Source organism: Nannospalax galili, unplaced genomic scaffold (genome assembly GCF_000622305.1).
Source record: "Nannospalax galili isolate Female #2095 unplaced genomic scaffold, S.galili_v1.0 scaffold768, whole genome shotgun sequence".
NCBI lineage: Eukaryota > Metazoa > Chordata > Mammalia > Rodentia > Spalacidae > Nannospalax > Nannospalax galili.
This window is the reverse complement of record NW_008360317.1, coordinates 3,027,127-3,048,961: the sequence shown is the minus strand read 5'-3', so window position 1 is coordinate 3,048,961 and position 21,835 is coordinate 3,027,127. Positions and strand designations below refer to the sequence as shown.

At 40.3% G+C, this 21,835-nt stretch overlaps 1 protein-coding gene across 7 annotated transcripts in view; it reads left to right on the top strand.

The window, feature by feature from the left end:
• Positions 1-21,835, top strand: part of Fry (FRY microtubule binding protein) — a 479,403-nt gene that overhangs the window by 451,640 nt on the left and 5,928 nt on the right. For 3 of the 7 annotated variants that reach the window (XM_029559622.1, XM_029559620.1, XM_029559619.1), the window contains 6 exons: positions 153-302; positions 1,686-1,784; positions 4,122-4,205; positions 12,860-12,877; positions 14,442-14,552; positions 15,700-15,759. In XM_029559622.1, coding sequence (XP_029415482.1) covers positions 153-302; positions 1,686-1,784; positions 4,122-4,205; positions 12,860-12,877; positions 14,442-14,552; positions 15,700-15,759 — 522 coding nt within the window. The remainder of the gene's footprint in view (positions 1-152; positions 303-1,685; positions 1,785-4,121; positions 4,206-12,859; positions 12,878-14,441; positions 14,553-15,699; positions 15,760-21,835) is intronic. The other 4 variants (XM_008825033.3, XM_008825032.3, XM_029559621.1 and 1 more) reach the window with 3 other exon arrangements.

Here is a 21,835-nt window from a genome sequence, read left to right as displayed (position 1 = left end):
GCCTGCATCTGCTTCCTGAGTGCTGGGATTAAAGGCATGAACCACCATGCATGCCCCCTCAGCCTTTTTTTTCACACACACACACAAATAGCTATTTTCTAATATGTGAGTTAAACTTGGCCTTTGCAAGTGATCACTCTCCTGCCTTTCAGAATATTCAGAAAAGGTTCTGCTTCCTAACCTGTGATGCAGCCAGTTACCTTGGAGATAATCTCCGGGGAATAGGATCCAAATTTGTCAGCTCTTCCCAAATGCTCACCTCCTGCTCTGAATGCCCTACGCTATTTGTGGATGCTGAGACTGTAAGTATCCCTACCCTGCTCTGGCAGCAAAGAGCCTGTCCAGCTCTGGGTAGATGTCTGTGTTATTTATTTGTTTGTTTGTTTGTTTGTTTATTTATTTATTATCTATTTATTCATGTTTGTGTGCATGCACATGCCATGGTGCACATGTGGTGTTCAGAAGACGATTTTTAGGAGTTGTTCTTTTCTTCCACCATGGGTTCCAGAGATCATACTCAGGTCATCAGGCCTGCCCAACAAGCACTTTTACCCATTGAGCCATCTCACCAGCCTGCTTTAAAGACACCTTCGAAGTTATGAGCAATACAGGGTTGTGACATGACTCCTAAGGGCCTCTGGGTCTTCAGAGGAACTAGTGGAACATGGCCAGCCAAGGCCAAGGCCAAGCCACCTCAGAGAATCAGGAAAGAAGATCTACCACTGTGCTCCAGGTCCTTGGCTCCTCTCCCTGGTGACTCTGACTTTGCCAGAAGTGCATATGATTGGATGACCACTGCAGAGCTGATCTTGGCTAGTTGGGCAGCCAGCTAGATCTCCAGAGTCAACAAGTCAACCTTTCTTCATTCTAAGCCTCAAACAAAACTTACTCTCTGGATTTATCTAGCTCAAGCATGACTGTTGGGTCATGACTTTACAAACTACTTTGAGGGCAGCTGTTATCTGTTACCTTGCTTTACTTCCCAAATCATATCAAGAACCATCACAAGGGCTAGATAGCTTCTGAAGTTTGGGACCAAATGAAGATCTGCCTTGAATTTTTTTTTTCTTTTTGAGACACAGTCTTGCTATGTAGCCCAGGCTGATCTCAAACTCAAAGTCCTATCTCAACTCCTGAGTTTCCAACATTATAAGCCTATACCACCACACTCTATATGCCTTTAAATTCTAAAGTCAATCTTTTCAACAACCCAACTGGTCTTATAGCAAGGAATACAGTATGAAAAAATAATTCCATGTTAAATTATTTTAAATACAAATTCAATGCAAGGTCCCTCTGTACCTGTCTGGAAGTCAGTTTGGAAGCCTATCTTCACAACACACAAAATATTACTGGATAATGAGGGTAGAGTTCATGCATAAAATGGATATCATATCCTAATGTAGGTTTCTATGGACTACTTCGTAAGGTTTGCCTATCTATACTGATACAGGGAAAAACATTTTTGGAGGAGACTTCGATTATAAACTAATATTAGGTTCCAGCTGCAGCTGATAGTGAAGCCAAATTACATATTTCTCAGCTTATTAAAATTCATGGTGCCACCCTACCCCCTTTGTTGCTTCTAAATCTTCTTTCCTCTCTGTGTAGCCAAGCCTTTCTATTGATATTTCTATGAAATTTTAATACAAATTATTTAATACAGATTATCTTCCTGTCTTTAGCTCCTTTCTTGTGGACTTCTAGACAAGCTGAAGTTCAGTGTTTTAGAGCTACAAGAATATTTGGACACCTACAACAATAGAAAAGAGGCCACTCTCTCGGTAAGCTCCTGTGTGTCTGTGCATTGCATTCAGTTACAACTGAGTGAGCCAGCCGCACTGAGGTCCTGGGAGGGGCTGTGTGTAACCTGAGATGAGCTCTGTAATGGCAAGACAGATTTCCTTGTCCCCTGTTCAGCATTACAATTCCTGTGTAATGGTGACAGAGCTACATATAATACTGATTATTATATTAAAATGTACTTGATCTTAATTAAAAGGCCAAAAAGTGATTGATTACTTAAATAGAATCAACAAAAGAGAAATGTTCAGTGCTCATTTTTATCCTCCTAGCACCCCTACCAAGAAATCACTGTGTATCTTTTGTATGTGCTTGGTAGATATCTTTAATAACAGTGCTACAACAATTTTCTTTTCTCAGAGATTTGAATTTGTTGATTATTTCCTTCCAGTGTTAGCCTCACTCAATGGGTCTCAGCCCCATTCCACTTTTAACCATTCTGGGGAGTTGTTTCTCCCTGTTTCATGGCTTCTCTTGACCTTGGCTGTTGCTCCTTACCCCTCCCCCATCACAGATCTAGATGGCTAAATGTTAGAGACAGAAAGTATCTATAACCATCCCTGTAAACCATCAATTTTCTCACAGGAAGAGTCCCAGAAAACTCAGGCAGTCAGCAATAAAATTAATTGTATACATACATATATATACAACCTCCTTTAATTTTTCCAGGCACTCTAGAAAGAATGTGGATTTTTTGAAGTCAGATGGACTTGGGTTCAGATCAAAGCTTAGTTACTTAAGGATCAGCGAGCTTGGAAAGTTACTTAACTTACCTTCTTTCATTTGCCACCTGTAGAGCAGTGTTAATACCTCATTTGCAGAATTGTAAAGATATGTTATGGCTATCACAGAAGCTACCCTTTCCTGAGTTCATTCTCTATGTCCAACAGCTGGCTAAGACTTAAGTGCCTTAATTAAATCATTTAATGCTGACAAGTGCCCTGGCAATCGCTTTTATTATCTTCATTCCTGAGGGAGGTGGAGGAGCGAGATTAAAAACATAGATATGTGCTGGGTGTGGTGGCACACGCTTCAATCCCAGCAGTCGGGAGGCAGAGGCAGGCAGATCTCTGTGAATTCAAGGCCAGCCTGGTCTACATAGGGAGTTCCAGACCAGCTGGGGCTACAGGGAGACCCTGTCTCAAAAAAGACCAAAAAAAAAAACTTAGATCCGTGAGATTCAAAGATTTATGCTCTTGGAATAGAGAAGTAAGGCTTGACAGTTAAGAGTACTTGCTGCTCTTCTAGAGGACCCATGTTTAATTCCCAGCAACCACATTGGGTGGCTCACAACCACCTGCACCTGTAACTCCAGCTCCTGGGGGATCCAACACCTCTGGCCTCCACAGGAACCTGCACTCATGTGCACATACTCACACACAGATACCCACACATATACATAATTAAAAATAAAATCTTTTACGAAAAGATTCATGCTTTTAACTCAATATTTCCTTAAAAATAGAAATAGTCTTTGTAAACTCAGTCTTAAGCTGCATACATAGATACTCACTGAAAAGTTACTGGGTTTGCGTCTGTTCATTGCTACTGTTGTTAATGGTCTTTCTTGTGACCTTTCTGAGTGCAAAGGTCCTAAGGCTGCACCATCACTCCTCTGTCTCCTAATTCTCTAGTCCTTTACCTGCCATTATTTTCCAGATTGTCAGTTGTCAGGTGGTAAAAGCAATTCTTCACCCTGGCTGGTGAATCAGACTAATCTATGGATGTGGGTATGAATTTCAGGATTCACTGTGTTATGCCCAAAGGTTGTGTTTTACATCTGTGTGACTTACTATCCCAGAATGCTTAAGGCTACGAGAATCCCTATCATAATAGCAGAGTTACTGCTGTATTAGCCTTTTTTCCAGTGAAGGACATGACCCATGGAAGCCTTCTGATCATAACAGACAAGTAGGTGTGCCACCAGGCCAGAAGCATTCTGCCTATGGGAAGTGTTGGTCCCATCTCCTAATCTCAGGAATATGAAATGATTTCAACTATATAATTCTAATTATATATACATGTTTTCATTCATAACTAAATCAGGACTGATCCGGTGAAACCAGTCCCCAGGAAATATAGTACAATGTTAAAATTACACTTTAAAATAACCCTTACAAAACCTATACAGATATTTTAATTTCAGTTTGTCTTTAACCTTCTAAAAATGATCCTTTCCTAAAAGTCAGTCCAGCAAAATTTTATTTTATTTTGTTAGAAGCATGATAAAATTTTTCTGACAGAATTCATGTTTTAAATATTCTCAGGACATCTCTGAATCTACTTATGTCTGTCTATCTCTCTTTTTCTGACAACAGTGGCTTGCAAATTGTAAAGCAGCATTTGCAGGGGGATCAAGAGATGGAGTAATTACCTGTCAGCCAGGAGACTCGGAAGAAAAGGTAATAAAAGCCTGTGAGGATGTGTCTTCTGTGGTCTGGCAATGTCTTGGTCTTGATTCTTCAAAAAGCATGGGATTTGAGAAAGAAGTGGAATGAACTGTCTCACACATTCATACGAAACCATGGAGGAAGACAGTGACATTCACACTGTGCATGATTGTGTGTTGATGGCATTGGGGGAATATTTCCTTCTTTCTGGAAAAATAGAGTTGTAAAAATTAACCTTTTAGCTAGATACTGTCTAATCATGTTAATCATTTCCTAATGAGTCTGCTCTTAATTCATAGTACAAAACAGAATTTCATCATTCATCACTTAACCATTCAGTTCTATCAGTGAACCATCAAGGTCATTGAAGTGAAGGAAATAGCTGTTGACTTTTTCCAAATCACTGTAAAAGAGATTTTCCCAGTTAGAACAGCCTTAAGTACTTATCACACACCAGCTAGCTGACATATTATGAAGGAAGTTTGGCAGAAATGTGGGAATAGGTTAAAACTATTCATTCTGTAACTGGGTATTGAGTCTCCTATTTGGCCCACATGTGTTACAACAAAGTCTCTGCCCTTCTGATGTTGTCAAGGACATAGATAACAATCAAAAAAAATCACAGAGGCATAGTGCATTAAGAAAAGGAAAGAAAAGTGGGCTGTGAGCAGGCACAACAAAGCAGCTCATCAAACAACAGGGCAGCTCTAAGAAGGCTGCCTTGTTGATGTGTGAGATAGGTAGAGGCCTCAACTGTGAGCTAACTGTAGCTGAGGAAAGATGGGTAGGCGGGAATCTTGTGCAAAAGTCCTGAGGCAGGAGGGAACGAGGCCTTCCTAAGAACTAGACAGCCAGTGGGACTCAAGTACAGAAAGTGACATGAAGGAACAGTTGAGGAAATTCTACAGATATTGACAGAAGCCTGACTAGGGGGTGCTTGGCCATTTCACAGCAATGTGAGCAGCAGAAGAGTTAAACAGCAGTGGCATGATCAGAAAGGAGGTCATGCAGTATACAGCATACAGATAGATAACCAAAGTGGATGAGGGGCACACAAGAAGCTAGGAAATTACTGCCCAATCCAGGTGGAGATGGTGTTACCTTGGAATTACATCTTTACTGGGAAGGCATTTTATATTGTGCATGCTCCAGAGGATCCAAAATCATCTTCCCGTGTTAGAGACAGGGTTTTATTAATGTACAAAGAACCAAGTAAGATTTGGGGTGCAATTTTTCAACTTAACATCAATAATTCAATTCTAATTTGGTCATTGTTACCAAGCAAACTTAAGAGTTCTGAGAATGATTACATTTGCCACCATTGAGTACTTCTACAAGCTCCTTGATAAGTTTTGTGACAAGACTATGGGTTGAACAAACTGTAAAGATGAGAAATGTCTAGAGAAGGCTACTAAGCATGCAGGTGCTGCCCTTCTTAAAAACACATGTTTATATTTCACTTTATGGTTTACAGAGAACTTTCATCTCCCTTAAGTCACTTGTCCTCTCTTGATTAATATAGGGGGAAACATTAGTCCATTCAGTAGTTAAAGAAACCAACATTTGGGGCAGTAGAGATGGCTCAGTGGTTAAGATTACTGGCTGCTCTTATAGAAGAACCAGGTTCAATTCCCAGTACCCCCACTGTCCCTAACTCCAGTTCCAGGGGATCTGATGCCTTCTTCTGAATGGGCATTGTACAACATGGGTGCACTTACATACATGCAGACAATGCACTCATAAACATAAACTAAAATAATAAAATATTTTTTAGAAAAGAAACCAACATTTAACCTAGCTAAGTGTCCATGGTTGAAAAGTAAAAGCAGAACTATAGTTGGGCCACATAGGAAACACTCTGTAAGGAAATATGAGAGAGAGAGAGAGAGAGAGAGAGAGAGAGAGAGAGAGAATGTGAGTACACACACACACACATTTATGGTATAGTTTGTATAATAGTAGATAAAAATAGTTATCTAAACATTTACCTTCAATCATTAAATCCCATTAGACTCCATAGTAAAAACTCAGGAAAGTATATTAGTATTTCAGGTTTTGCTGGGCGTGGTGGCGCATGCCTTTAATCCCAGCACTTGGGAGGCAGAGGCAGGCGGTCTCTGTGAATTCAAGGCTAGCCTGGTCTACATAGTGAGTTCCAGGCCATCTGGGGCTATAGAAAGACCCTGTCTCAAAAAGACCACAACATAGGTAGGTAAGTAGATAGATAGATAGATAGATAGATGATAGATAGATAGATAGATAGATAGATAGATAGATAGATAGATAGATAGATCAGGAGTTTTTTTTTTAAATAAATAAGGGTTGAAATTAAATCTCTTAACTTGTTTGTTTAGACCTCCCTGGTTAACCCTACAGATAAGTGTAAATTCTAGTTAAATTATCCTATTTTCCAAATATTCTCATTTTAAAATGTGTACTGTTGTGCTTGTTGGTTATTTCTGATATTTAACTTCATTTGGTTGCTCTCTTTCCCCCATAACTCTTCATGATTCCCCTTGGTTCTTGGATTTCACTTATTCTTTCCACTCATTTCTTTCTCAACCACTCTGTGTTTCTTTGCTTCTCTAGTCATATGTAACTTAATGTTCTGAGAATTCCTTAGGCAATCTCATCATTGTAGGACCATCAGAGAGAGTATACACAAACTAAGAAGGTTCCAACACTGCAGGTGTAGGACCACCATCCTCAACTGAGCCATGGTACATGGTTGTATTGTGCAGTACTTGTTCCTCTTCTCTTTTCTGGTGTCTTTACTAAGCACAAGGCTGTCGAAAACAGAGTTCATCCTCATTCACTTCTGTAATTAATGGCAACTCTGTAGCCATTAATAAAAGCTTGAGAATTAAAGGGGGTGGTCTCAAGTGCTGTACACATATGATCTCATTTGATCTTTTACAACATTCCTCTGAGATAAGAGTTTTCCCATTATGCAGATGAGAAAACCTAGAACTAACTGGCAGGCTCTAAAAGCCACCATCAGACATTCTCTAGTCCACTCTTAGGGGCAAAATTTACACATAGGAAAAAGCTAGGGAATAATTTCTGGCGTATATTTAGATGTGTAATGTAGTCTTAGGAATCTGCATAAATAATGAGGATGCAGATCAAATGGAGGAGCAAGGATCATGGGATTTGTTAGGAAAAGATTGGGAGAAGAGCAACTTCTGATCTGACAATTTCAGCACTTTAGTAAAGCCAACCAGGTTTGGTCCCATTGTTAGCACTAGCTTAGAGTTTCAGATTTTCTGCATGGTTCATGGACGCAATAATCCATGGGAAATGAGTGACCAGTTGTCTGAGAAGATGCATTTAGTATCATGTGTGTAATAATTCTGGAGTCTTAGGCCAGTGTGAAAGACACTTGGTTAAGTTCTGAATTTCTTCATACACCCTGAAGATAGCCTGGCCTCTAGGACATACACTTTATCTTCATTCCACCATCTTTGACTGAAGCACTGTAGAGCTTGAGGCCCCGTAGGCGCTGTGGGGAATACAAAGATGAGGAAGCCTGAGCTCACGTCTCAGGCAATGCTTGGATAAGGCCAAAAGTAGGCTCTGAGAGCAAAGCAAGTGGAAATCTTTACACACTGAAGGTGAGCCTTGAAGAGGAATGAGGGTGTCGCTCCACTTAAACACTGTGATCTTAGATCCAGAGCTGATGGGGATGTTATTTTAGTGATTAGTGCCGCCGTTTGGCTGCCATCCCAAAGCAAAACTCAACAAATATATGACCTTCGAGTGATTTCTCTAGCTTTTTTTTTTAATTACAGTTTTATGTTTTCTGGACTAATTTAATGTGACCAGTTATTCTGAGCACCCTTTGCATAAAGACAGGTAGAAGACAAATAAATGGATTTATAATTTGCTGATTCATATCTGAATATAGATTGCAAAGTGAACTTAAATTGCTACACATATGTATTCTATTTCAGAGATGTGTACACTTTGTGAAGGCTTAGCATTTTACCTGACTAAATCAAGCAAAGTAAATTCTTAGGGATTTCAGTCTGTCAGAGATAGTGACTGTGTACAGACAAGCATAGTTTAGTCTGCCCCATCCCCGAGCCCAGGCCAGTTTAGTCTGGTCTTTGCCAGTAGCCAATTACTGATCATTCGTAACAAGCAACACTAGTGAGGATTACTAGTATTTGAATATTTCCCAATTTATCATTACCCCAAACATAATGTTGTATACATCAAAATAATGAGCTAAAACCAATTCACAGACATGTTTAAGTATATATAACATTTTAATATTTAATTTAAAAAATTTCACACACACATAAAGTTAAATTTCTTGAGGCTAGAGAAATAGTTCAGTGGTTAAAAGCGCTTGCTGCTCTTGCAAGGGACCCAGGTTCAGTTCCCAGCATCCACATAGCATGGTTCACAACTATCTATAATTCCAGCTCCAGGGGATCCAACACTCTTCTAGCCTCCGTGGGCACTTGCACTCACATGCACATCCCCACACATAGACACATACATATGCATGTAGTTTAACTTTTTTAAAAAAATCAGATTTCGGGCCAGGCGTGTTGGCGTATGCCTTTAATCCCAGCACTTGGGAGGCAGAGGCAGGTGGATCTCTGTGAGTTCAAGTGAGTTCGGACAGTTGGGGCTGCAGGGAGACCCTGTGTCAAAAAGACCAAAAAAAAAAAAAAATTCAGATTTCTGGTGTCTGTAGATAAGAACACATAGACACATGGAACCTACCTTTCTAAATGTCACCAGTGAACTAGAGCTAAGTATCGGCTGTCTCCACCATCACAGCTGCCTTTGAGTTCCCAGTACTGAAGGCAAAAGCCAAGGGCCAACTATCATGACTAGACTCTTGTTTTCTTTTAATAGGAAACAATTTCTCTGCACCTAAGTCTCCTAAATGAGGAATGAAAGGTATAGAGAGAAAGCTTTGTTTCAAAAACTGGGCAAGAATACTATTCTTTGCATATGTGGCAAGCAACTCTTTGTACATAATTTGTAAGCACCTGTTGGCTGGATTTATATCCCAGGGGGTGTGTCGGGGGAATGTTCCAGGCATGTGTTCAAACAACAGAACAAACCATGTTTCTGAGAAAAATGTTCATAATCTTTGTGAAGTATATTTTGGGGAAGGTTTCTATTTAAAAAATTTTAAAACCCATAAATACAACCAGTTAATGATTTAGGCTGCCTGGTCATGATATTAACAGTTCTCCTAGAATAAGTTGCAGCACCCACTGAAAGGACAGAAAAGAAGAGTCCATGATTTGCTTGTATCTCACAAGATCATCTATGTTCCCATCTACACACAGCCTTACAATGATTCCCCTGCCTGCCCCTATCAAGGGAGAAAAATCTTTTCACAATTGCAATTGGCATTTAATTAAAGACTCTGGTTTCCATTGATCTCCCCACCCCCAGTCCTGGAGTATCTACTACCGGTGGTTGAAGTTCACATAAACCTAGGTCAGAAAGCAAAGCCTCCTGACAGCTCTGATTTCTCTAGGCCATATTATCAGTCTCCATCCTATTACTGGTTAATACCACTCACCTCCCCCAAACTCCCCCAGTTCTGCAGAAGTGACCCCAAGAAAGCTGAAGGCATTTCTGTTTCATTTGTTACCAGGGATTTTAACATATTCACCATTCAAAAGATATTTCTGAGCACTGCTTGAACATTTGACTCTTTGAATTCAAGGACAATAATTTACATTTAGGCCTTCAACATTTCATCTTGTAGTCATATTATCATCCCAACTACCAAGGTCTTTCTTAACAAGCACTCTCAGTTTACATATTTCCTATCCATATATAGTGATGAATGGGAAGTCTGCCACGTCTGTTCTCATGCAAGTTAAATTTTGATAAGACTGTTCTTCAGTTGAAACCCATTAAACCTCCATTGAAACTGGAGTTAGAGATTGTTGTTAGCCACCATAAGGGTGCTGGGAACCAAAACTGCTCTTCAAGAGCAGCTAGTGAGCTTAACTGATGAACCATCTCTCCAGTCCTAGTTTTTAGCTTTTTGAGCTTTGAAAGATATTCATGAACTAGGTCAAAAAGTAAAAATAAGAAGTCTAGTCAACACATAAAATATGATAGTTCTCAGCAGAAGATATGGGTCTGCAGTAGAGTGCTCGTATAGGATATGCAAGGCCTTGGCTTCAATCTCTAGTACTGCAAAAGAAAAGAAAAGCAAAAAACAAAACAAAACAAGGAAAGAGATACTTGTCACTGCGCCAACACCCCAAAAAGTGCTAATGGATGAGTGAGTGAGGTTCCTACCTGCTTTGGAGACTTAAATGTACTTACATGTTAAAGAATAGAAAAGGTCATCAGTAGTCCAGGTTACCTGCTGCCTGGAATCTGACTTTTAGCAATCAAATGTGATGACCACTGTAAACCAGGCATAGTTGTGCTTGCCCATAATCCCATCACTCAGGATACTAATGCCAGGGACCAAAAGTTCAAGTCCCAGGCTGGCCTCAAACTTGCAGCAGTCCTCTTACCTCAGGCTCCTAAAGTCATGGGATTATAGGTATATGCCACCATTCCTGGGTTCTGGGCTTTTCAAACTGCCTGTTCCTTGGTAGTTTATTATCAGTTCTTAACTAGAGAACACATTTACCAATTTAATTGTATAGATCAAGCAATATCAAGAGGCGTTAAGAAAATCCTTGTGGCCCCATAAAACAGTGATAGTCCCACAACTTGGCCAAAAGAGCCATCAGTCAGCTGAACACAGATAAGTTCATAAGGACTTCTAAAGGGATTATTTTTAAAAACCTAGATGTAGGAAAATATGAATATAGGAAGATTGAAAGCACTAGCATTTTCCATGAGACAGCCCCTTCAAAATGCATTTTCCTGGTTTTTTTGGAATTCTAGATGCAAATGAGGCTCCAGTCTGTGGCCTAGTGAAAGATAATAACTGCCAAGGAAGCCTAAAATAGCCTACCTAAAAAGGAGTGCTCAGGCAGGACACCGAGCACTGGAGTTCATCAAAGTTGGCCATCGCTCAATAAACACACTTTTGCACCCTGAGAGCTGAGTGGGAGGAATTCAGTGATGTTCCTTAGGACCAAGCCTGAGCTGAAATGACCTCTTTGTTTTGAGGAACAGTAAAATGATGTCTACTTTCTTCATGCAAGACCATTCACCCAGTTCGTATGTCATTCCACAACACTGAAAATAAATTCCACAGAAGTCCTTACTTGCTGACGTGGTTACTAAACATTTTGCTCATATTCGATGTTTTCCAAAAGAGTCTTCATAGCCCAGGACTACATTCTGTGTTGTGCAGAACCATTAAACTGGCCCTGTGCACCTATCTGATAACACTTTATATATCAGCATCTAAGATTAGGTACAGAAAGTTGCAGACATACTTTTCTTAAGAATAGGAAATGTCTCCAGCAATGGAATGTCTATCACAGGCTTAGTGTTTATCTCTCAAAGCTTTGAGAGATCTTTATGGCTAGGATCCACAAAAAGTTCTCAGCCAATAAACAGTCCTTATGCCACTCCAGTGACATTTGCAGTAGGTGAGGGAAAAGGAGAACAGGACGGCCAGCGTGGGTTTTTGTGGTCCTTCAGTAGCATCTGCAGACACTAAGGAAAGATAACTTGACAGTTTTCTTTGTTAGTCACTGGACCTTATATTTAATTACATTAAACTGATAACCCAAGGATATTTTTTAAGTGCTGTAAAATAAGATTTGTTGTCAAGGATTAGAAAATGAATGGGATAGGTCCTTAAGTATTTTGAAAGTTGAGAACCACAGTATATTGACTCACAATTCGAAATAACCAAACTGAGGTTTGGGGTAGGGACTGAGACAGGTTCTTACCATAAGCCCAGGTTGGCCCCAAACCTTCAATCCTCTTACTTCAGCCTCCAGGGTGCTGGGATTGCACATATGTACCACAAGGCCTGGCTAAACTAATTTTTAAAAAAAATAAAGAACATTTTTTCAAATTGTGGTACTCTTTCTTACCTAGCAAAATTTTCATTAAACCAGTTCTATTGTTATAATATCACTGGTGACATTTAAAAAATGGTAGCTATAGTTGAACATGACCCACTTTATAAGTTTCTATTATCTTAAGTTAATAACTGGTTCTAGATTACCTTTAGGAATTATCTAGCAGATAAAAAGTTAGAAAAATAAAATACAAGAAAAACACTTGTCATATTGCACACTCGTTTGACAGTATACAGTGTTTATTCCTTTGAAATGGCAGTATCTAGCGTCCTATAAGATATTCTCAATTTGAAAGGCAATCCAACTAAAGAAAATATATATTAAAGATCCCATCATAGTTTATGTAAAGCAACACTATAGTTCGTGGCATAGTTTGTTTTCTTTTTACTTCTCATCTCCCAGCCTGACTTGGAAAAAAATCTAAACCAATGAGAAAATCCAAAAGCTGAAAAGTCATGTTTTCTCAGCGATATGTTTCCCATTAGAGCTTGTTTTTAACCAGATCGCTGTGCATGTTGAATGGGTACAACATTGGCAACCGCTGACCGGGTTTGGGCCAGCAACGCTAACACTGCTGAGGGCTCTGCCCTGGAAGGGCCGTGCTTCCCATTGCATGCAGACACTGACCCTGTACTTTCTTTCCTTCCCTTTGTTTCCTGTGCCATGCTTGCTGTGTAGCAAATGGAATCTCTTGCAGTAAGTTAACTTTCTTTCATACTCTTTGTCCATTTAGGCATGGACCCATAACAAGCCTTATTTTTACTATTACTACTGTATCTTTTAGCATGTTTTCCCTTTCTCGTTTAATTTTATTTTCTTTGGTAGACTGAGGCATGGCTGCCTATCAGTAGTCTTCTGGGCTGCTTTTGCCCCAAAGTAGAAACCGACATTGCTATGAATTCTCATACTTTGATGGAACATTTTAAACAATAACTACCATCATTTGGCACTTAGAAAAGTCAGAGTTTTCGTAGCTTGGTTTCACCCCAAATTGGGACGATAGCATTATTTTTAAACAACACTTTTTTTATTTGCAAGACCCTGGGTATTACTTTCATACTAGATTTTAAACGGTTTCCCTTTTTTTTTTTAAGTTTAAATTGCCATAAGATAACGTATTTTACTAAGACAACCAAAGACACAGTTCGTGTTAATTAGTGGATATAAGTACTTCTTTACTCTTGGGCTGGTTGCCGGTATTAAACAGGCCTAAACAGGACTGATTTGCTCCTAGGAGGAAGGAAGTAGGGGAGGAAAAAGGAAACCCCATTGAGCGTAGTCCTAGCATGAATTTTATCTTTTTCTTTTTAGCATCATTTTCAGTAACTTAAAAATCAGAATCAAAAGAGTTCGTAATATCGACAGAATATACTACCTAAACTTAACATCTTAGAATTTCTCTCCATAAACTGATTTGGTGAAAACATTTTAAGTTGTCTCAAAGCCTTCAGTTCTGAGCTGAGTTCTTTATAACCCCCAGTATGAATAAAGTCTGGTTGACCCTGCCTTACCCCCTCTTGAAATCAAACACTGAAGTGTTTGCATTTGGTTGCACCAGGTATTTAACCCACTTTCACTGGTGGCTGCTGAGCCAAGGACTCCTGTCTAGTGCAGACTTCATTTCCTTTGCAGTTCTGCTCAGTCTCTAGGAGCTAGCCCATCAGCATAGAGGATAGAGCTCAAGGAGTACTCTGAGCTTTGGTGTCAGGAGTACCTGTTGTTTCTTCAATATCTCTAATTCGCACTTTGGCTTGTGTTTCTGTAGACTTCAGGAGCGTCTGCCCCCAAGATGGCAGCCAAAGCTCACACAGTGGCCTCCCAAGTAGCTACTCGACTTACAAATTTAACACCTACAACTAATTATTATTTTGCCTTTCAGCTACACTTGTAATAAAAAGAATTCTCTGCTTTTTAAAAGCAATTTATAGCTTATAAAATTAACACAACCACTCAGCTATAATTTGTAGGTATTTCTTTGGCAAATGCAATAGATGTGGTTCACTCAGCCCTTTCTGTAGCCGTTTCTCCTTTCTAATTAGCCACCCTTCATTATATAGAAAATATTCGAAATTATACTGTGACTTTCTCACTGATATTTGTTGACTGGGTTTGCTTTGGGTGTTTTATTTAGAATGTTAACAGATAGTTATGTTTCCTTAAGTTTTTAAAGAAACGATGTGTTTGTCTGCCCTGAGATTTCACTAGTTTTGCAAGAATGAGCCTTAATAACTGTTTCTTCCCATACACCTTCTCTCTTTAGCAACTGGAACTGTGTCAGAGATTATATAAGCTGCACTTCCAGCTGCTGTTGCTTTTTCAGTCCTACTGTAAGCTCATCGGCCAGGTGCACGAAGTGAGCTCCATGCCGGAGGTGAGTCCTCGCCGCACAGCTCATCGCTTGTTATTTCCTTCTCCGTTCTCCACCCAGTTAATAACTGTCCAAATGGGTATTTGCACATAATAATTTTGCTCAACCATGAGTCAATGAAATATATGTATTTATTTCTTTTCTCACTTCTGAAACGGTTTCCAGAGCAGGGCCACAACTAAGATGTGCCCCCACATGGGGGGGGGGGCAAAATCTCCCCCACAGTTGTACCTAAGTGCCACATTTGCATCACCCTGATCCTGGCCATCAGGACATCCTTTGAAAAAAGCCCCTGTGTTTTATTTCTTCTTGGTATGTAGCCCTTCATCCTTGCCCTTAACTTAAGAAAGAAATGCCTCTATGTCTTCTATTCCCCATTTATGTCTAAATGTCAAAATCAAAATCATCTGAGCACACTACTTCCAATTTGGGGTGAACTCCAATTTTCTAGGAGAGAAAATGAAGGGATGGTGGTGTACACTGGGGAAGCCCAGAGGACATGCGCCTCGTTTCCTAAAGGCAAGAAAAGTTGAAATCAGAAAAATTCCTGGTGGAATTCTCTCACCTGAGCAGAATCTTACAAAATGAAGTAGAACTATGGAGTGAAAGTTCAATAAGAACAAAATCATTTGCATAAATATGGCAATAGGGGCTGGAGAGATAGCTCAGTGGTTCAGAGGACAGACGCTCTTGCTGAGGACCTGGGTTCAATACCCAGCATCCACATGGTGGCTATCAACCATCTGTAACTCTAGTTCCAGGGGATCTGATATCTTCTTCTGACCTCTGCAGGCATCGAACGACACAGGTACACTTACATACATGCAGGCAATACAAAAATAAATAAATATGGCAATAAGAGAAGAAGCTACGAGCAGATTATGTCACTAGAATAAAACAAACAAATAATACCTTTTAAAAATCAAAGAAATACAGAGGAAGAGGAAAGGAAAAGGGGAAAGGAGTACAGAAATTCAAGCCACATGCCATTGTTTACACTAAAAAATCAGTTGGAGCAAGATGATTGACTAGAGATGCCTAATGCTTAAAAGAACCAAAACAGTGAACAAACATCCACAGTAGAGCAAGGGACTAGTGGATACCCTCAGGGAGAAAGAAACTGCCCATCCTCTGCCATTCATCCCCTCAGGTCATCTTCCCAGAGAGGATCATCTCAGATGCAGGAGGGCTTTCCTCTTGTGAGGAAAAGGTAAGCAGAAGGCACCCATCTCTACACCGTTACTGCTACAGATACCTGTAAGTCTTTGCTGTGGAGAATCCTGCTGCCCTTGCAGACCTGAAGTTCACATAGCTTAGTATTCCAGAGAAAGAGCCCCACCCACTCCAAGACCCCAGCTGCTACTGTACTGCATCATCTTGAAACCAGAGCCACTACCAAAGCCACCTGCTCTGGAGGACAATAATCACTTAACTCTCTACCTCTAAGGCTCTGCCATCATTGTACCATACTCAAGATGGTAGTGCACCATTCCCCAGCTGAAAGGCCACAGCGCCCTGACCCCTGGGGAAACGGTGTCCAAAAGGTACTGCATCTCCCCCATAGTAGTTGCTACTATAGCCTGTCCCCAGATACTCAGAGCCAAGGCCCCAAAGATCAATCTTGACTTCAGCACCAAAGCTAGAATACCACTTTATCCATCAGAGACCAGACATTCCTGGAAACCAGAAAACCCAAACCAGAGCTGGCAGAACAGTTGTATGCCTCAGTACCTGAGCTAACCTTTGTGTTAGTGAATTTAGATCTTTGACACAGGAGGTGAGCCATCAGCTTGGAACTCAGGCCTACACAATGCTATGCCCACTCAGAACCTGAACCAGCTTAGGGCCTAGACCCCAGGGAACTGAACTTTCAGCAGAGGAACAGCTGTAACCCAGCACATGAGCCCATGCTGGAGCCTTGCCCCAAAAGGATCAAGATGACACAATGATAGTAGTTAGTACCTTAAATAAATGGTGCTAAGAAAACTGTATTTCCATATATAATAGAAAGAAATTTGACCCTATCTTTGTTTTTGTGTTGTTTTGCTTTGTTTTTTTGAGACAGGGTCTCCCCTGTAGCCCCAACTGACCTAGAACTCACTGTGTAGACCAGGCTGGCTTCGACTCACAGAGATCTGGCCGCCTCTGCCTCCTGAGTGCTGGGATTAAAGGCATGCACCACCATGCCTGGCTATGACCTTTATCTTAAACCATATGCATAAAACAACTCAAAGTGGATAATAAATCTACCCAAAAGAACTGAAACCTTGGAACTCACTGAGAAGAGAACAGAAAGGGAAAACTCCTTGATACTGACCTTGACAATGATTTGTGGATTAAAAAAAAAAAAATCCATGTTAAACTCAAGCACTCATTACCCTAAGGATGGCTATTATTTTTTAAAGGTAATTGGCAAGGATATATAGAAAACTGTTGGTGGGAATGTGGATTTGCACAACCATTATGGAAAACAGTGTGGGGGTTGTTAAATATATTGAAAATAGGGGCCAAGAAATGGCTCAGCAGTTAAGAGCCTTGGCTGTTCTTGCAGAAGACCTGGGTTTGAATCCCAACCACCCATATGGTGGCTAACAACCATCTGTAATTCCAGTTCCAGGGGCTCCAACATCCTTTCCTGTCCTCCATGGGCACTGCAAAACACGATGCACTTACACACATGCAGGCATAATATTCATATACATAAAATTTTAAAAAAGAAATTAAAAGTAGAATCACATGCCTTTAATCCCAGCACACAGGAGGCAGAGGTAGGCAGATATCTCTGTTCTACATCATAAGTTCCAGACCAGCTGGGGCTATAGGCAGACCCTGTCTCAAAAAGACCAAAAAACAAAACAAAACAAATGAAAATGGTTCTGTATTATAGATCTTTATTAAACACCATCTTATCTGTTCTTATAATAAAGTAATTATAAGATGATAGACATGTTAAACTTCACTATGATAATTAATCATTTTACTACCTATTTACATCCCATGACATCATATATGCATAATTAAATTAAATTTTAATTTATATTTTATTTAACCTACTATCTAAAACATTACCATTTCAATGTGTTATTAATAGAATTATTTTCTACATAATCATGATGTAAGATTTATTTTTATTTTAAAAGTATGTGTATTTGTGTGTGTCTGCATATGAGTACATGCACATGAATGCTGGTGCCCAGAGGTATTGAATCCTCTGGAGCTAGAATTATAGGCAGTTATGAGCCACCCCATGTGGATGCTGGAAACTGAAGTTGGGTCCTCTGCAAGAGTGGTATATGCTCTTTACTCCTGAGCCATTTCTCCACCCCTCACATAATAATTCTGGAGTTCTAAAAACTTCATGTCTTCAGAACATTTGAAGTGCTTAAAATAGTTAGCCATAGTAGATGGTACAACTCTGATTTTTGTTCCTTGGGGTTGGGGGGTGCTGCAGATTGAACCTGGGGCCTCATGCTATACAAGCACTCTTCCACTGTGTTATAGCCTGAGTCCTAACTTGATCATCAGTAACTGAACCCCTCTCCCTCTCATACAGCCTTCACTGTGAGCATCTCATTCTCTGTTCACTACTTTAGTAGGGTTTTCCTGTGCTTCATTCAGTGATGGGTCCTGCCAAGTCTGACAGGGAAGCTATTTTATTTGCAAGGAGGTTGAAGCAAGCAAGAGGAAATGGAAAGTGTTGTCCCATCACCTATTGTAATAAACCAATCCCAGGAAGTAGAAAGTTCATCCTGAAACTACCTCCTCTGTCAGCACCCTATTCATAACGGGGAAATGCAACACGAAGTTGACAGAAATATGGAGTGAAACTGAAACTAGGGAAAGCAATGACTGAAACTAGGGAAAGCACGTTCTTTCCTATAACACTAGAATGGATCTGGCCCCCCTACACCTGCTTCCAACAGTGCAGACCCCTTCATTGAGAACAGAGGTAGAACACCTGCCAGTAGGAATACAAGCTAGAGCTGCAGAATTCTACATTAGAGGCCTCTGGTGATGAGGGATAGGATGTTAAGAACATCAGTGATTTACCAGTTTATCCAGTCAATGTTGTTCAAACCAGTAGCTAATCTAATCAGCAGTTTTGATTCAACCAGCAGCAAATCTAATCCATACCGTGATCCACAATACCTCCTCTACTCATGGACTCATCCTGTCACTTGCTGGTCTAATAACCAGCTAGCCAAAGGGTGACTATCTAATCACTCAGCTCCTAATCTTGTTTGAGATTGGCTTGTGTATTTTGTTGTTTGTCTGTGTGCTTTCTTGCTCTGGTCTTTTTGTAATTTTTTTTTCCCAGTGCTGGGGACCAAACTCAGGGCCTCCCTCTTGCTAGGCAAATACTCTACCACTAAACTAAACTGCCATCCTCACACACCTAATCTAGTTGACACTTTGATCTAATCAGCATCTGATCTGACCAGTAGGTGATACAATCAGGAGTTTGTCTGCTTTACTTTGGATCTATCAGTGTATAACCCAGACTTGGAGATATCTTATTTTAAAAGTCCTTTTAATTGAGCATGGTGACTCATGCCTGTAATCCCAGCACTCAGAAGTTGAGGCCTGAGTTCTAATTCAGACTATTATAGCTGCCTCATAGTTTAATGGACCTCTTTTTTAAAAAATTAATTTATTATTTATTTAATGTGTATATGCCTAAATATATTTTATGTGCACTACATACATACATGTACTACATACCCAAAGAGGCCAGAAGAGGGCATTAGATCCCCTGGAGTTGGAGTTATGTGCAATTGTGAAACCACTGGACATGGGTACTAGGAACTGAACTCCAGTCCTCTGCAAGAGCAGGAAGAATTCTTAACTGCTAAGCCATATCTCCAGTCTCTTAAATCCCTTAAGTCTCTAAAGAGGGGAATGGGGCCAGGTGTGGTGGCACACACCTTTAATCCCAGCACTCGGGAGGCAGAGGCAGGTGGATCTCTGTGAGTTCAAGGCCAGCCTGGTCTACATAGTGAGTTCCAGGACAGCTGGGGATACAGGGAGACCCTGTCTCAAAAAGACATAAATAAATAAATAAATAATAAATAGGGAATGGGGCACTAAGGAACACATAAAAATAAGTGCTTTATTAAAATCCTTTTACATTTTTAAATTATATTTATTTCTGTATATGTTTATATATGGGCATACCTGTATGAAGATCAGAGGAAACTTTATGGGAGTCCTTTCTCTCCTTCTACCATATGAGTTCCAGGAATTGAACTCAGGTCATCAGGCATGAGCAGCAAGCACATTTAACTGCTGAGCCATGTTGTTGGCCCAAGTCCTTGAACTTCACAGGTCAAAGACTCAAAGAACCATTTTATTTCTCCTTCTCCTGATAACTATTTTGTGTTAGCTCTTGAATTGAATGCTACTTTTTTGGTAGTCGACACATAGTGTATGACTTTAATACTGAATAAAACTCAATATTCATCTCTAGTTATAGCTCTTTAGAGATCTGGATTGGACTAAAGGGAGCCAAATGGAGGCCATTTGGCCCTACTGGTTCTCCTCTATAGGAGGGAGCAGAAAGGCATTGGTTTGGTCTCCTGTCTCCACTCCCTGAGGATTGCTTCCATGGTCCTATCACTGCCACTCCTGCTTGCAGAAGGCACACTGGTTTAGTCTCAGATTTACTAGTGGTCATTAGGTCCCGTGCCAGGGTCAGGGACTGTCATCCAAGGTGAGTTCTTTGCTTCTAGGGCCCTGGAGGGTCCTGAAGGGTGACTGTCAACAAGGCTCCTTGCTTCCTCATTAACTCCTCCACATCTCTATTGTTGAAAACTTCAAAGGCAAGCCAGGTATGGTGGTGCTTGTGTGTGAGTGTTCTGCCTGCATGAATGTAAGTGCACTCATGTTGTACAATGACCACAGAGGCTAGAAGTGAGAATCAGATTCCCTAGAAGTGTAGTTATGGATGGTTGTTAGGCACCATGTGGGTGCTAGTGCTCTTAACTGCTGAGTCAACCCCCTTTTTAAGCAGAGTCTATTTCACCTAAGCTGGGTTTGAACTCCTGGGTTCAAGTAATCTTCCTGTCGCCGCTTCCATGTTGCTGGGACTGTGCCTGGCTTCATTCTAGTAACTTTAAGAAAAAAATTCTTTCTCCTGTGGCATTAATACTAAAATTACCTCAAAACTATTTTTCATTCTTCTCTTTTTCCTTAAAATTGTATCTTCTGGGCCTTGGGGATATGGCTCAGTTGGTAGAGTGCTTGCCTAGCATGCACCAAGTTCTAGATTCAATCCTCAAGACATAGAGCAAATACTGAGAAACACTTATTAGAGCAGAGACCATGTTAACAATTTTATTTATTATGTGCCAAACTTTACTATATATTATATTACATATAGTTATAATATAATGTCTGTATTTAATCTTTAACCTTGTAATATTGATATTACATCTGAAAAAAAATCTGAGATGTATAAAATGTACATACACATGCACACACACATACACCAGTTTTGCAGATACAAGATACTAGAAATCAGCCACTTTATAAAAGTTTATTAACCTCACTGTCTTAGAAGCTACGAGTTCAAACAGCATGACATTGGTTCTGGCTGTATCACATAATGGTAGGAGCACCTATATATCTCTATATGTATATGGTCTCCTCCCTCCTGCTTTCTTCCTTCCCCCTAATAAAGACACAAGGGTTCCCTCATTAGGTCTCTACCCTAATAATCTAGACTAATCATTTCCAAAAGAACCATCACTAGGCACCAGTCTGATTGATTCTACCTTCTTACTGCCATTAAAATAGGATTTAGAAGAGGAAACACCTGCATGAGTTCAAGGGAACCAACCACTCCCAGCTCTCATTGACTTCTCAAACACATGTCCTTCTTACATACAATTCCTTTTAATAATACCAGAGTCTTAGTTCCTTCCAGCATAGGTTCAAAAGTTCAAAAGCATGCAGTTGTGAGCAAGCAGTCCCAAAACAAATTACAGGGTAAACCTTCCTACCCCAAAAGGAAGGAATGAGAAAGTGATGAGTAAGTAATCTGCCTCAAACAAAAGCAAAACCAAGCAAGGCAAACATTAAATCTCAAATGTCCAAGTCCAGCATCCTGTTCACAGGAGACAGGTTGGGCCCAAGGCCTGGGCAGTTTCTCTCCTATGGGGCCTTCCTCAACTTGGCCCCTGCTTCAGTCCTCATAGGTTGGAGTCTCCCGTTTGCAGCTTTCCCAGGCTGGCATCTCATGCCAGTAGCTATGAAGTCCTGGTGGTTCAACAGCAGTGCTCCCCCTG